At 45.8% G+C, this 17,141-nt stretch overlaps 1 protein-coding gene across 1 annotated transcript in view; it reads right to left on the bottom strand.

The window, feature by feature from the left end:
• Nucleotides 1–441: 441 nt before the first annotated feature.
• The window catches only part of Tbc1d25 (TBC1 domain family member 25), a 22,799-nt gene continuing 6,099 nt past the window's right edge, over nt 442–17,141 (bottom strand). The window contains exons 4-6 of the mRNA XM_059251215.1: nt 3,043–3,170; nt 2,667–2,855; nt 442–2,418 (exon numbers count right to left, since the gene is read on the bottom strand). Coding sequence (XP_059107198.1) covers nt 1,057–2,418; nt 2,667–2,855; nt 3,043–3,170 — 1,679 coding nt within the window. The 3' untranslated portion in view covers nt 442–1,056. The remainder of the gene's footprint in view (nt 2,419–2,666; nt 2,856–3,042; nt 3,171–17,141) is intronic.

The following is a 17,141-nucleotide window of genomic DNA, read 5'->3' as shown; positions in this document are numbered from 1 at the left end:
GCATAGTCCCACAAGCTGGTTCCAAAGCATGTGGAAAGCAAGAAACCTCAGACCCCTGCTCAGGACTGCCAGCATCATGCACTGGAAGGTTCACAAAGAGTCTAGATCCTAGAAGTGATGAGTGGCCTAAATGTTTCTCTCTTTAGGCCATAAACTCCCAGTTTTTGTAGTAAATCTTGCCTCTTTCTTTTCTCTCTTTTTTTTCCCCCCTGAGACAGGGTTTCTCTGTGTAGCTTTGGTGCCTGTCCTGGATCTCGCTCTGTAGAGCAGGCTGGCCTCGAACTTACAGAGATCTGCCTGGCTCTGCCTCCCGAGTGCTGGGATTAAAGGCTCTTTTCTTTTTCTTTCTTTTTTTGAGACAGAGTTTCTCTGTATAACAGCCCTGGCTGTCCTGGAACTCACTCTGTAGATCAGGCGGGCCTCAAACTCAGAGATTCTCCTGCCTCTGCCTTCTGAGTGCTGGGACTACAGGCGTGTGCCACATCTGGCACAAATCTTGCCTTTTTTTGAGCTAGAAACACTCTCTTCCTCATCTTTTTGTGCCTGTCCTGAAATAACATTCACAGCTATCAAATAGATCTTTTATATTCCAGGTAGACAGATATACCCCAAAAACCAACCAAGTAACCAAACAAACAGATTTAGCCTTTTCTAGAGCAGTCCCTGGGCCGGGTTCAGCAATAACTGGTTTTCAACAGCTGCTCTCCTTGTGGCTTTGTAGAGAAAGCAGGCGCCACCCTAAACCAACTGAGTTATTTCAGTCCCATCCACTAAAGAGCCCACAGTAACTTCTACAACATCCAGGAAGTAAAGAAATACACATGCCACAGTGACCTTTGTGTGCGCAAAGAATAGTTTAGAAACAAAACCAAACCAGAAAAGAGGCCATGCCTCTGTGGGCAGTGCCAACAGTGAGTCACACACACTCAAACCCAGGGAGAGGGCCCTGGGCTCCAACATGTCTAGGGATGGCAGGCAGGGAACAATGTCTCGTGTGTAGGCCCTCAATGTAAAGAATGGAGTACCACTGGGGTTGGAAAGCTGGAAGGGTTACAATCAAGATGGAGCTGTGGCCTCAGCCCCCTCCTCAGAGTCCCACACTTCCGACTGCAGATAATCAGCAAAGAGAGCCTTGGCCCTGCGCAAGACACGCCCTAGATGGTGTTTCCGCACCAGGCGGTCAAAATGCATGGCTAGCTCATTGTAATCCAGCCCATTGCGCATGATGTGGTCACGGTGTTCCAGTAGGATAGCTAGGCAGAGGAAGAGCATGAATGGGTTCCCTCGGCCAAACTCCTGGGGTGGGGGAAGGCCCATTGGAGGTGGGGGTGGCAGGGACTTCCCTGGATCTCTGGGAGAACCAATATCTTGCATCAAGGGGGATCCTACAGCTATGTCACCAGAAGGAGAAGCCTCCTGGGTAGATGGAGGAGATGAAGAGGATGGGGAATCAGGCCGAGAGAAGGAGGAGAGGAGTGGGTCTGGGGAGTTCAGCAAGGGCTCAGAGAGGGATTTAGAGCTAATGAGGGTAGCTGGGTGGGCTAGTTGGACTAAAAAGTCCTTCCTGGAACCCATGTTATCCCTGAGTTGCTGGAGACCATCCAGGCTGGCTTGTCTCAGGAGACGTCCCCCACCACTAGGTCCCTGGCTGGATGTAGCCAGGTGGACAACAGCGTCTTCAAAAGCACCACCTCCTCCACCAGCAGGCCTTAGCATGTGCCTCTGACGGACTGGCCGTCCCCTGTGGCTACCAAAGCCAGTGTCTGCCACTTGGCTGGGAGGTCCAACAAGCTCCACTTCATGTTCAGGAGGGTCAGGGGGCAGGGAGCTCCAGGTGACCTCTAGCATTCGGAGAGCATCATCAAAGGCAAACTCGCGCTTAAGCTCCAGCAGCAGCCAGCGGTAACAGAAAAAGAGGTCATCAGCGCCTGCTTCTTGCAGATACTGGTAGAAGTCTGGGTCAGCATGTCTCAACAGCAGCTTGAGGTGGGCAAACTTGGTGGCCATGGCACGACCATCAGGATGGAAGTTGGCAGCCAGGCGCTTCATGATGCCACAAAAACACACAAAGGCATGGCCCTCATGGTCCATGACAGCAAGGATGGGCGACGCCAGGTCACTCATGCCCTGACAGTATGACACCTGTGGATGGGTAACGGCATAGGTAGTGAGCAGGTCATGCAGGGCCCGTAGGTGTGGGCCATCCTCAGGCCCCGCGTAGTAGGGATGGGCTCGGTCTGTACGAAGCACATCCTTGAGGACTGTGCTGCGGATGAATTCCAGGTCCTCAGGGTTCACTCGCTGGGCCCACTCGCTTTTGAGCTGCTCATATTCTCGACTCTTCCGTTTCATGTAGTCCATCCGCTCACGGCCTGTCAGCCCATCCGGGTACACATTCAGGAGGTACCGCCATACCACCTGGCCAGAGACAACAGGAAATGAGGCCGAGCTTCATACCCATGGCAATTAGTCACCCCCACCCGTCTCTTGTGGCTTCTGTCCTCCTTGTGATAGTCTGCTTCCTGCCACTGAACTACCTAAAATAGAACCTCCTTCCCTGGAATCTCTCTACCCTACCTATGACAGTGTGTTCCACTGAATGTATCATCTCATGTGCTACCAGTGACCACAGAGTAATGGCTACAGTGAGTGACTGAGGGGCTCACTTTTCGAAGTGAAGGCTCCACACCACCATGATAGATCCGCAATCGCAACTCCTCAGGACGGGAGAGCTGGCCTTCATGATTCAGGTATGTGTGAAACTCAGCATCACTCAGAGGTGGTTTGAAAGGCTTGATATCCTCTCCATACGACCAACTCAGCACCTGCTGGACCTTAGACAACGTACGGCCCACCTGGGAAGGAAGGAGGAAAAGAAGCTACAGGTCAAAAATAAAACCAAAACAAAAAGAAGAAGCAGAAGCAGCTGCAGATCCCTGTGCAGGACAGGGCGGAGGCCAATCAGCAAGCTCTGGAAGGGGAGTTCTAGATAGGCCCTTCCCTCCAAGCACAGCTGGAGCCCCCCCAGTCTCCTGAAATCACCTGAGAGAGGATGGATTGTGTAAAAGGCAAGGCAGCTGTCGTCAGTGAGGAACGCTTCTCAGCCAGTAGCACATCGGATCCAATGACATCTTTGGGGCTAATTATATCCCAGTCTTCCAGCAGTGGGCCTGAGCACACAGAGCGAAGCACTGTAAGAACAGGGATGTGAACCCAGGTCACAGGGCTGGGTTCCTTTTCTAAAGCCCAGCTACCCACAGGGCAGAAACAAAGTCTATTCCCTCTTCCCTGTATCATCCCAATAATGTAAAAAAAAAAAAAAAAAATCAGCCATGAATAGTTCTTATGTGGGAGATGTTTCACAAAATGGCAGGGAAGCCTTTACTATTTGAATGATTTAAATAGTATTTATTGCAAGGCACTGAAGCAAGAGATTAACCTTAAGAAATAATAATATCCATTGAGCCTGGCAGTGCAGGCCTGTAATCTCAGTTACTCTGGAGGCTGAGGTAGGAAGAGGGAGAGTTCAAGACCAGTGCCTGGGCTATATGAGACTATCTCATTTAAAAAAAAAACACTTGAGGGCCTGGTGGTGCACGCCTTTAATCCCAGCACTCGGGAGGCAGAGCCAGGCGGATCTCTGTGAGTTCGAGGACAGCCTGGTCTACAGAGCGAGATCCAGGAAAGGCGCAAAGCTACACAGAGAAACCCTGTCTCAAAACAAACAAACAAACAAACAAATATAAACAAACAAACAAACTTGAGGGCCAATGAGAGGGCTCAGTGAGTAAAGGCACTTGCCACCAAGCCTGATAAGCAGAGTTCAATCTCTGGAACCCACATGGTGGAGTTGTCCTCTGACCTTCATACACACACTGTGACATGCACATACCCCTTATCCACCCAATAAAAAGAAAATAAATCAGTTCCTTATACTCAGTTCTATGGAGTACTAGCTAGTATTCTTTTTTAAATATATTTTTGTGTGTGGAGGGGACAATCCTGGGGAATCAAAACCAGGACATTGCATGTTCTATGCAAGGGCTCCACTGCTAAGCAACATCAGGAGGCCTTTTAAAAAACTTGTTTTGAAACAGTGTCTCTAAGTTACCCAGGCTAGCCCTGAACTTATTCTAGACCAGGTTGGCCTTGAACTAACTTATGCCTCAGCATCCCAAATACCTGGAATTAAAGGACTATAGGTGTGTGCCACCTCCCTTGGATTTATCATTCTTTTTGATGAGGAAATGGGTCTATAGATATTTGGTCAAGGCCCCATACCTAGTGAATGAAAGAAGTCAAAAGTGAAGTCCAGGCCCAAAGTCGGAGAGTCTACACCCCTCTTCTCCCATTCCTGATAGTTCTCCCCACCCAAGGGATGAAAGGTGCTATTACCATTTCCACTCTACAGACAATGACCAAAGGTCTGCAACAACTAGCTAGTGACCAAGATTCTACAGCTAGGGATGGTAGATTCCTATTCCTAGGATCATCGCCTCATCTAGCTTACCCCAGAGCCCAGACATACCTTAGAAAAAGGGTTAGTGGAGAGCTATGTTGTGCACGTGAGACAAAGGAAACCATTCTAGACTTGACCTGAGCCGCTCCCAGCTCACAAAACATCACAGAGATTTCTTCCTTCTCTAGCTTAGGGCCCCCTTGCATCCTTTCCGTTTAGTTTTGTTCACTATGGTTTCCCTTTCTTTTTGAAAAGAAACTTTCTAAGTTAGCATACAAAGTGATGGGCTTCATGATGGCATTCCCATAAACACACAGAAACCTACTTTGCTCTTAATCACCCTCACCGTTGCCATCCCTATCCACCTTGTCCCCTCTTGCGGCTCTCCTGTTTTCATGGCACATGTATTCCATTATCCTCGCCCCCTTCCCTTAAGAGCTCTTCCTCATCTCTCTTCTCACTTCAAATATGATGTGGCTGCAGCAGCAATAACTTCAAGAATGCTTTTTTAAATTTAAAATTAAAGAGAACATATACATGCCTGGTACCCAGGGAGGCCAGAGAGGACATCACATCTCTTGGAACTAGAGTTATAGACAGTTGTAAGCTGCCATGTGGGTGCTGGGAATTGAACCTGGGTCCTCTGGAAGAGCAGCCAGTGCTCTTAACTGCTGAGCCATGGCTGCAGCCCAGCAAGATTTTCTTTTACTTTTAATTATGTGTATGAGGATGTGTCTTTATGGGGGTATATACACATGAGTGTAGATGCTTGCAGAGTCAGAAGCCCTGATACTCCTGGGGCTGGAGGTGGTGAGCCACCATATGTGGGTGCTGGGAACCGAACTCAGATCCTCTGAAAGAACAGCAAGCACTCTTTTTTTATGGTTTTTGTTTTTGTTTTGTTTTTTGAGACAGGGTTTCTCTGTGTAGTTTTGGTGCCTGTCCTGGATCTTGGATCTTGCTCTGTAGACCAGGCTGGCTTAGAACTCACAGAGATCCACCTGGCTCTGCCTACAGAGTACTGGGATTAAAGGCGTGTGCCACCATTGCCTGACTTGCACTCTTTTTATTAAAGGGTTTATTTTCTTTTGAATTATATGTGTATATATGTGTACATGTGTTAGGGTATGTGCATGTGAAGTGGAGCTACCCCTGGAATTTAGGAGAAGGTCTCCTATCCCCTGGAGATGGAATTATCAGCAGTTGTGAGCCATCTGACAAAAGGTGCTGGGAACCAAACTTGGGACCTCTGGAAGAACAATATGTTGCTCTTAACCAGTTAGCCATCTCTCTAGCCTCATTTTTTTTTTTTTGATTTTTCGAGACAGGGTTTCTCTGTGAAACAGTGTCCTGCTGTCCTAGAACTCACAGAGATCCACCTGCCTGTGTCTCCCAAGTGAATGCTAGCCTCATTTTTTTAAAGATTTATTTATTTATTATATATACAGTGCTTTGTCTGCAAGCATGCCTGCATGCTACAAGAGGGCACCAGATCTCATTATAGATGGGTATAAGCCACCATGTGGTTGCTGGGAATTGAACTTGGAACCTCTGGAAGAACAGCCAGTGAATGCTCTTAACCTCTGAGCTGTCTCACCAGCCCCAGCCTCATTTTTTTTTAATTTAAAAGTTACATTTATTGCTAGATGTGGTGCTACGCACCTTTAATCCCAGCACTCGGGAGGCAGAGGCAGGCGGATCTCAGTGAGTGTGAGGCCAACCTGGTCTACAGAGCGAGTTCCAGGACAGCCAGGGCTTCCCGGAGAAACTCTGTCTCCCAAAACAACAAGAAAAAGTTCCGTTTACTTCTTGTGTGCCTCAGTACATGTGTGGAGGTTAGAGGACAACCTATGGGAGTCAGTTTTCCCACTCTGTTCCATGTGGGTTTGGGAAATGAACTTGGGTTGTCAGGCTTGCGGGCCTTTACTGGCTGAGCCAGTAGACACTTTTTCCTGCTGGACCATCTCTGCAGCCACCATCAATCATCTGTGTGTGTGCTTGTTCTCTAGAGATGGAACCTAAGGCTCCATGTATGTGAAGGGCACTCCACCAGGCACCTACACCTGCAGCCTGACTTTAGGTTTGAGATTTTTTTTTTTGGGGGACAGGATCTCACTGTAACCCAGGCTGACCTGGAACTTAATTCTGTAGCAAGTCACTGCCATTTGCAGGTCAATAGCGTCCCTAAGCAGCTTGGCCGTGACACATAGCCCTTTTTTCCACAGAGCTGAAGGAAAAGCAAGATCACATCTAGATGCCACTGCCTCTGCGTGAATCTCTTTGAGGGTACCCCAAACTAAGGGGTCACGAAGGAGAGGTGGAGATCCACCCCTAGCATAGCTTTTCCCTTTTGCTTCATCTGTTCGCCTGCCAGAACCCTTGACCCACCCCTGCCAGCTCCCATTCCCTCAGTCCCCAAGTCCAAATCATTGCCAAGCCCTGTGGTTTATACGTGTAAAACACACTTCAACACCGACTCACTGTTCATCTGCCTTGTGACCCTGTCTGAGCCGCTAGCCCAGATACCTCAGACTATTGCTTCCTAACCAGTGCCTGCTCCTTTTGTGGGCCACCCCCAACAGCTGCCACTGTGGTCTTGCTAAAACATTAAAGCATTTTCCAGGTGAGATGCAGGTTGTACTACTTTCCAAATTAAGAAACTACTCTAAGATATAGAGGTAAAGTTAAATGATTTCAGTAAAAAACGTAAAAAAGACTTGGAGGCCAAGCTTGGGAGACCTGATATGTAAATACCAAAAAAAAAAAAAAAAGAAAGAAAGAAAGAAAAAGAAGAGAGAGACAGGCGGTGGTGGCGCACACCTTTAATCCCAGCACTCAGGAGGCAGAGCCAGGTGGATCTCTGTGAGTTCAAGGCCAGCCTGGGCTACAGAATGACATCCAGGACAAGCACCAAAACCACACAGAGAAACCCTGTCTTGAAAAATGAAACAACAACAACAAAATCAAAGTTTAGCAACCACCATGCACGGTGGCACATATCTGTACTCACAACACTCAGGAGACTGAAACAGGGTGACTGCTCTGAGTTTGAGGTTAGCCTGGGCTACACAGTAAATTAAAGCCCAGCCAGCCTAAGATAGATGGTAAAACCCTGTTTCAGAACAACAAAAAGAAGTTCACTGTCAAGTATCTAAAAATGCATAAACATTGGGGCTGGAGAGATGGCTCGGTGGTCAAGAGAACTTGCTGTTCTTGTAGAGGACCTGGGATTCAGTTCTCTGCTTCCAAGGGGTGGCTTACACCTGCCTGACAGTTCAGTTCTAGGGAATCCAACACCCTCTTCTGGCTTCCTTGGACACCAGGCATGCACATGGTTCACATACATACAAGCAGGCACACATACACGTAAAATTAAAACAAATCTTTAAAAATGCATAAATTAAGCTGAGTATAATAGTGTACGCCTTTAATCCCAGCACTTGGGAGGCCGAGGCAGGTGCATCTCTGTGAGTCCAGGGCCAGTCTGGTCTATAGAGTGAAGTCTAGGCCAGCCAAGGCTACATAAAGAGCCCGTCTCAAAAACAAACAAACAAACAAAACAAAACCAAGATGTGAGCTCTCAGCTACTGCTTCAGCACCAATCCTGCCTGCCACCATGATAGTCATGGATTCTAATTCTCTGAAACTGTAAGTACCTAATACTTTCCTTTTTGTTTGTTTTTCGAGACCACCTTCCTTTTTAAAATTTTTTTTTGATGATTCCTTTTTATTTTTTATGTTCATTGGTGCTTTGCTTGCATGCATGTCTGTGTGAGGGTGTCAGATCCCCTGGAACTGGAGTTACAGACAGTTGTAAGCCGCCATGTGGGTACTGGGAATCGAACCCAGGTCCTCCAGAAGAGCAGTCAGTGCTCTTAACCCATCTCTCCAGCCTCCCAATACTTTCCTTTTTAAGTTGCCTTAGTTATGGTATCTTATCACAGTAACAGAAAAATAACTAAGAGAAACCTTATCTCAAAATTAGAAAAAAAAAAAAAAGAATGGTGGACAGGTAGCTCAGAAGAAGAGTGCATACACAAAGCCCTGGGTTCAACCCTTAAAAAAAGTTATAGGTAAACCCAACCAAGAAGGCTGAAGGTCCTGGAGAGACAGCTCAGTGGTTAATAGGACTTGGTGCTCTTGCAGAGGACCGCTCAGCATTCACACTGGGTGGCTCATAACCACCTGTAATTCCAGTTCCAGGGCCATCTTCCAGCTATCCCAGGTACCTGCATGCAGATGGTACACATACATACACTCAAGCATATATACAGTCACATAAAATAATAAATATTTCGAGGGTTTTTTTGGGTTTTTTGTTTGTTTTTTCAGACAGGGTTTCTCTGTGTAGCCCTGGCAGTCCTAGAACTCATTCAGTAGATCAGGCTGGCCTAGAACTCACATAGATCTGCCTGCTTCTGCCTTCTGACTGCTGGAATTAAAGATGTGTGCCACCACCACCTGACTTATAAAATAATAAATATCTATTTTAAAATAAAAGGCTAAAACTAAGCTGGGTGCAAAACTCAAGTCCAAGTGGAACAAAGACCTCAACATAATCCAGATGCACTGAACCTGATAGAAGAGGAAGTCAGAAATAATCTCAAACACATTGGCACAGGAGACAACTTCCTGAACAGAACACCAATAGCACATGCACTAAAACTGACAATTAATAAATGGGACCTCATGAAATTGAAAAGTTTCTGTAAAGCAAAGGACACGGTCAATAGGACAAAACATCAGCCTACAGAATGGGAAAAGATTTTCACCAACCCCACATCTAACAGAGGACTGATCTCCAAAATATATAAAGAACTCAAGAAACTAGACATCAAAATACCAAATAATCCAATTTTAAAAATGGGCTACAGAGCTAAACAGAGAATTCTCAACAGAAGAATCTCAAATGTCCCAGAAACACTTAAGATGTTCAACATCCTTAGCCATCAGGGAAATGCAAATCAAAATGACCCTGGGATTCTATCTTACACCTGTCAGAATGGCTAAGATCAAAAACAGAAGTGACAGCTCATGCTGGAGAGGATATGGAGCAAGGGGAACACTCCTCCATTGCTGGTGGGAGTCAAACTTGTACAGCCACTTTGGAAATCAGTGTTATGGTTTCTCAGAAAGCTGGGAATCATCTACCTCAAGACGGAGCTACACCACTCTCGGGCATATACCCAACCAATGGATGCTCAATCATACCACAAGGACACTTCCTCAACTATGTTCATAGCAGCATTATTCATAATAGCCAGAACCTGGAAACAACCTAGATGTCCCTCAACCAAGACATGGATAAAGTGTGGTAATTTACACAATGGAGTACTCAGCTGTTAAAAGCAATGACATCAGGAAATTTGCAGGCAAATGGATGGAAGTTGAGAAAAATCATCCTGAGTGAGGTAACCCAGACCCAGAAAGACAAACATGGTATGTACTTACTCATAAGTGGGTATTAGCTGTAAAATAAAGGGTAACTATGCTATAATCCATAGACCCAGAGAGACTAGGTAACAAGAAGGGTTCATGGGGGGGACACCCAGACCTCCCTGGGAAGGGGAGATAGAAGAGATTTCATGAGTGGACTTAGGGCGGGTGGGGATGGGAACAGGAGCAATCAGTTAAGGCTGATGGAGGGGGAGAGTACTGAAAAGAGAATACTAGGAAGGAGGGGGGTCATTTTGGGGTCAGGTAGGAACCTGGTGCAAGGGAATCTCCCATGAATCTACAAGGATGACCCCAGCTAAGACTCCTAGCAATAGTGGATATGGCCTGAACTGGCCATCTCCTGTGATCAGATTTGTGCCTAGCCCAATTGTCATCAGAGAGGCTTCATCCAGCAACTGATGGAAAGAGATGCAGACCCACAGCCAAACATTAGGCAGAGTTCAGGGAATCCTGCAGAAGAGAGGGAGAAAGGATTGTAGGAACCAAAGGGGTCAAGGACACCACAAAAAAACTCACAGAATCAACTAACCTGGGCTCACAGAGACCAAACCGACAACCAGGGAGCCTGCACGGGACCAACCTAAGCTCTCTCTCTATATGTGACAGTTGTATAGCTTTGTCTTCTTGTGGGAATCCTAACAGGAACAGGGGCTGTCTCTGACTCTTTTACAGGCTTTTGGGACCCTACTCCTCATCCTGGGTCACCTTGCCTACCGTAATACACAGGGAGGTGCTTAGTCTCACTGTAACTTGATATGCCATGTTTTGTTGATACTCATGGGAGACTTGTTTTTTCCTAAACAGAAACACAGGAGTAGTAGATGGGGTGTGTGTGTGGAGGGGTGAGGGTGGGAACAGAAGGGGGTCAGAGGGGAGGGACTGAGAGGAGAGGAGGGAGGGAAAACTGCAGCTGGGATGTAAAACAAATAAATAAATTCATATAAAAACGAAGCTGGGTGTAGTGGCTCATGCTTGTGATCCCAGTACTTGGCAGGATGAAGTTAGGAAGACTATCACAAGTTTGAGGCCAGCATGGGCTACATAATGAATCCAAAGCTGGCATAGGATAGATAGTGAGAACCTGCCTCAAAAATCGAGAGGATAGGCGGTGGTGGTGTTGAAAATTAAAGAAACTTGGGGGTTGGGGGTTTAGTTCAGTGGTAGAGTGCTTGGGTTCAGTCCTCAGCTCCGGAAAAAAAGAAACAAATAAAATTAAAGAAATTTTAAGGTATACCTGACCAACATAAATGACAGCCACAGCAACAACATGAATGTCACAAAGAGTACCACTCAGCTTAGTGTGTGGCACATACCTATAATCCTGGTACTTGGTAGGTAGAGAAAGGAGGACCAGAGATCCGGAGCCAGCTTAGGCCATATGAGACCAAAAGAGGGGGCAGGGAAGTGGAGAGAGAAAGGAGGCAGGGAGGGCGAGGGGAATATATGAGCTGTGGAAGGCCAAAGCAGTTAACAGGAAAAGAGAAATATTCTATTATATACTGACAAACAATAGGAAAACTGAAAACATGTTTAGAAATAGCATAGGATTTCTGCAAGCACAAACCTGTCTAGTGGCAAAACCTGACATGAACCAACATGAGGCTATAAATAGCTTTTACATAACCAACTCTGAGTGAATGTGCACACATTTCCTCCAGACAAATCCAAGCATTTCATTATGGGCTTCTGGCCCAGATCCTGTTTGCCATATTACATAATATATATGATACATACTACATTCTTCATCATAAAGTTGTCAAACTTGCCAAACCTTAAACTAATATATACATCCAGTGAAATACCAACCAGAATTCTAATGTTTTCCCCCCAAAACTGGGTGAAATTTAAGGTTTACAAAAAACAAATTCATGTTTAAGAATAGCTAAGAAAAAGAACAGCAGGAACATGGCAAAGGCTTTTTTTTTTTTATTAAAACTGACCAAAAATCATTGCTATTAAAAATAATAGTGTTAGCCCTGTGTGGTAGTGCATGCCTTAAATTCCAGCACTTGGGAGGAAGAAGCTGGCGAACCTCCGAGTTTGAGGCCAGCCACGGCTACACAGTGAGACCCCATCTCAAATATATATATTTGGCTGAAGGGATGCCTCAGTGGTTAAGACCACTTGCTTCTTCTTCCAGAGGTCCTGGGTTCTATTCCCAGTGACCACATGGTGGCTCACAATCATCTGTAACTCTAGTTCTAGGGGATTAGATGCCCTTTTCTGGCCTCCAAGAACACCAAGCATATACATGGTACACAGATATACATACACAGGCAAAACCCCCATCCCATACACATAAAAAAAAATTAAAACACACATGCATGGTGTTAAATGTAGCACAAATGGAGCCAGTCAGAAGGCAAGAGGAAGTCCAGAACTAAATTTAAGTATCTATGGGAACCCAATCTGTAAAATGAGTGGCACCTCAAATCAATATTGGTTTTTCTTTCTTTTTCTTTTTTTTTTTTTTTTGGTTTTTCCAGACAGGGTTTCTCAGTGTAGTTTTGGTGTCTGCCCTGGATCTCTCTGTAGACCAGGCTGGCCTCGAACTTACAGAGATCTGCCTCCCAAGTGCTAGGATTAAAGGCGTGCACCAACACCACCTGGCTAGTATTGTTTTTTCTTAATTCATCTTAAAAGTGTATTTTATGTGTATGAGTGTTTTGCCTGCATGTAGGTCTGGGAACTGCTTGCTTGCCTGGTCCCTGTGGAGGTCAGAAGAGAGCATTGGATCCCTTGGAACTGGAGTTATATAGACTGTTGTGAGTCACCTTGTGGGTGCTGGGAACTGAACCCAGATCCTCTGAAACAGCAGCAAGTGCTCTTAACTACTGAGCCATCTCTCAAGTCCTGAGTGGTTTTTTAAACAAATGATGTTGGCATAATTGACTAAATTATTATTACTGATATTTTTATTGTTTCTTTGGCCCTCTTATAACTTGGACCTAGAGCATCAATATACTAAACAAGTCCTCTACCACGGGACATTATATCCTCAACCTCTTTTTCACTTTTTGTTTTTTAAAAATTTATTTCATTCTTTTTATTTACGTGTGTGTTTGTGTGTGTATATATGTATGTTTGTACGTGTGCACACAGCCAAGGAGGCCAGAAGAGAGTATCAAGCCTTTGGAGCTGGAGTTACAGGTAGTTGTGAGCTGCTGGATTGGGGGTGCTGGGAACCCAACTCAGATCCTTCAAAAGATCAGTACGAGTTTCACTATGAGTTCTTAACTGCTGAGCCATCTTTCCAGCCCACCCTTTTTCTTTCTTTTTAAAAAAATATTATTTGCCGGGCAGTGGTGGCACACACCTTTAATCCCAGCACTAAGGAGGCAGAGGCTGGCAGATCTCTGAGTTCGAGGCCAGCCTGGTCTACAGAGTGAGTTCCAGGACAGCCAGGACTGTTACACAAAGAAGCCCTGTAATTATAATGCAGAGAAAATTGTTATCACAAATGTCCAAACTGGTTCAGGGTCTTAGCTTGATAATCTAAGACTATGATGTAGAGGTGACCAAAATGGGCTTCTCAGAGAGACTCGGCCTCCCACATGCTCACAACATGCTTGGTACTTTCAGAGCCATGAAAATGATCAGGGGGCTGGAGAGATGGCTCAGCTGTTCTGAGCACTAGCTATGCTCCCAGAGGACCTGAGTTCAATTCCCAGCACCCACATGGCAGCTCAAAGCCATCTATAACTCCAGTCCCAAGGGATCCAATGCTCTCTGCTATCCTCCCTGGGCACTGGACATGCACATGGTGCACATATATACACGCAGGCAAAACCCATACACAGAAAAAAAATAAGAAAGAAAAGAAAAACAATCTCAAGAATGACACTAACATTTATACTACAAGGTCCATATACTGGACAGTATTTTTTTTTTTTTTGCTTTTTTTTTTTTAAAGATTTATTTATTTATTTTGTATACAGCATGTATGACCAGAAGAGGGCACCAGATCTCATTACAGATGGTTGTGAGCCACCATGTGGGTGCTGGGAATTGAACTCAGGACCTCTGGAAGAACAGTCAGTGCTCTAACCTCTGAGCCATCTCTCCAGCCCATGGACAGTATTACTAGTATAACATGTAGAGCATAAACCAGTTGGATATAAATGTGAATATACTGTCATGTTCCTACATATGAATAAATTTGTACACGTTTGTAAATGAAGAGCCCAGAAATATGAACAATTGTACGCTTATAAACCTAGACACATTTCTGAATGTGTTAGGACTGGGAGCCGCTTTGACCCTTTGCCCTGCCTTCTTCCAGGTAAGGAGAAAGAAATTTAAAGGAATCTCCGACTATGTAAACATCTTGAATTAACACCCTGTAATCAGAGGTTGTAAACACCAGCCCTTGGAATGCACTCCTCAAGGGGTCGTAAATCTAAAGAACTGCACTCTCCTGGGAACTGTTCTTTCCCTAGGTCATAAACCCCAACTCCAGACAACCATACTTCCCAGAGGCTCAAAATCCTGTACCCCCTGCACTGGTCCTTCTCTATAAAAGGATGTTCAAGTCCCTTCTCCGGGTCACAGAACCAAATAATTTTCTGTGGCCTTGGCTAGCTAGAAATTTTTGTTCCCCACGAATTTTTGTGCCCCCCCACACACACAGGGTTTCTCTGTGTATCCTGGGCTGTCCTGGATCTCACTTTGTAGACCAGCTGGCCTTGAACTCACAGAGACCCACCTGCCTTGGCCTCCCAAGTGCTGAGATTAAAGGCGCATGTCACCACTGCCCAGTTGACTCTAGCATTTTTAAAAAAACATTTTCATTTATGTGATACTGATAATAAGAATCAAACCCAGGGTCTCAAACATGCTAGGCTACTCTACCACTAAGCTATATCAATGGCCTTCATGTTCACTTTTTATTATTATTTTAGTACTAGCATTGAGTTCAGGGGCTAGCAAATGCTAGGCAAATGCTCAACATTAAGCTACATCCTAAACCCCTAAACCCAACACCCCCACCCCCACTTTTTACTTGCTCAGGCTGGCCTTGAATTCATCTATGGCCCAGGAAGGTCTGATCTTGCAAACCTTAAGCCTTCTGAGCCTCATTTTTATTTTTAATAAGGTGAATGTAGGGGTTGAGGATTTAGCTCAGTGGTAGAGCACTTGCCTAGCAAGCGCAAGGCCCTGGTTTAGGCCCTCAACTGGGCGGGGGGGGGGGGGGGGGGGGGGGGGGGGGGAGAGATAAGGTGAATGTGTTTACTAAACAGTTTCTTGTCAGGTCCTCCAAGAAATTCCTTTTCCCAAGGTCAGGCATTTACACAAAGTCAGTATTTCCTCAGGGCTTGAAGATAGCTCCTACAACCTAAAAGGCAATCATTCAAGCTCCTCCATTAACATATGACTGTGGTGCCTATTAGCATGTCAAGCCTCTAGGCCCCCTCATTCCTACTCCCAAGCCCAGACCCCAGCTCCCAGGCTCCCGTATTCACAGGTACTGGGTCACATCTAACCCAGGAGAACCCTCCACCCTACCACAGTTGCTTCTCTCTGCTTTCTGAGACAGCCTTGGCAGTTTGGAAAAAAAAACTTTCCCTTTTCATCCACAGAGTAGTTATTTGGGTTTCTTTGCTGCATCCCATTCACTTCTCTTTTAAAATTAAAAAAAAAATTTTTTTTTTTTGGTTTTTCGAGACAGGGTTTCTCTGTGTAGCTTTCCGCCTTTCCTGGAGCTCACTCTGTAGACCAGGCTGGCCTCAACTCACAGAGATCCGTCTGCCTCTGCCTCCCGAGTGCTGGGATTGAAGGCGTGCGCCACCACCGCCCGGTTTTAAATTTTTTAAATTTTTTAATTGAGTGTCTGTGTGTGGAGGCCAGTGCCAGCTGAGGCCAGAGGCTTCAGATCTCAATGAAGCTGGGGTTACAGGCAGTTGTGAACCACCCGACATGGGTGCTGGGAACCGAACTGGAGTCCTCTGCTAAAGAAGTACACTCTCTTAATCACTAAACCATTTCTCTAGCCCCGAAATTGTTTCTTTAAAAAATTGTAACTCCAAGGCTTTTGATCCTAGCACTTGAAAGGCAGAGGCAGGAAAGCAGATCTCTGAGTTTCAGGCCAGCCTGGGCTACATAGAGAGACCCTATCTCAACAACCCCCACTCCAAATGTAACTCCAATAAAATTCCCATCAAGATTTTTTTTCTGACCCAGGTCTCTCTACCTAACACTGCCTGTCCTGGATCTCACTAGGTGGACCTCGAACGCACAGAAATATGTCAGCCTCCCTAGTGTTGGGATTAAAGGCATGCCCCACCATGCTGACAGGATTTTTTTTTTTTGAAACGAAGTCTCATTATGTCGCTACAGCTGGTGTGAAACTAGTATGTAGACACTGGTCAGCAGTGGTGGTGCATACCTTTAATCCCAGCACTCGGGAGGCAGAGCCAGGTGGATCTCTGTGAGTTCGAGGCCAACCTGGGCTACAGAGTGAGTGCCAGGAAAGGCACCAAAGCTACACAGAGAAACCTTGTCTCAAAACAACAACAACAACAAAATAAACTGGTATGTAGACCAAGGCTGGCTTCCAGCTCACAGAGATACTCCTACCTCCGCCTCCCTGAGCTTGAACTAGAGGCATGTGCTACTGCACCTAGTCCTCTCCTTAGCATTTTAATGGCATGACAAGTTAATTCTTTTAATAAGAACAGGGCTGGGAAGATGGCTCAATTAATCGGTGAAGGGTTGGACAAGTTTGGATCTCTGCCACTGGCATAAGCTAGGGCTAGGCTAGGGAGATGGCTCAGTACAGTCTGATAACCTGAGTTTTAGCCTCAAAAAGCCAGATGTTGTGGTACACATCTGTAATCCCAGCACTCCTAGGACTAGATGGATGGTAGAAAAAAGGAGAACTGCCTGGAAGGTCATGGGCCAGCTAGCCTGAGGTATGCAGCACAGCAAGAGAAAAAGGGACCCTGCCTCAATGAAGTGGAAGGAGAGACCTTTTTTTAAAAAAACCGTCCTCGGGCTGGAGAGATGGCTCAGCGGTTAAGAGCACTGCCTGTTCTTCCAGAGGTCCTGAGTTCAATTCCCAGCAACCACATGGTGGCTCACTACCATCCGTAATGAAATCTGGTGCCCTCTTCTGGCCTGCAGGTGTATATGCAGACAGAACACTGTATACATAATAAATAAAAATAAATCTTTAAAAAAAAAAAAAAAAAAAAAAAAAAAACCGTCCTCTGGGGCTGGAGAGATG

This window comes from Peromyscus eremicus, chromosome X, assembly GCF_949786415.1.
Source record: "Peromyscus eremicus chromosome X, PerEre_H2_v1, whole genome shotgun sequence".
Lineage (NCBI taxonomy): Eukaryota > Metazoa > Chordata > Mammalia > Rodentia > Cricetidae > Peromyscus > Peromyscus eremicus.
Note: the sequence above shows the minus strand (reverse complement) of the source record. Positions and strands in the feature narration are given on the sequence as shown.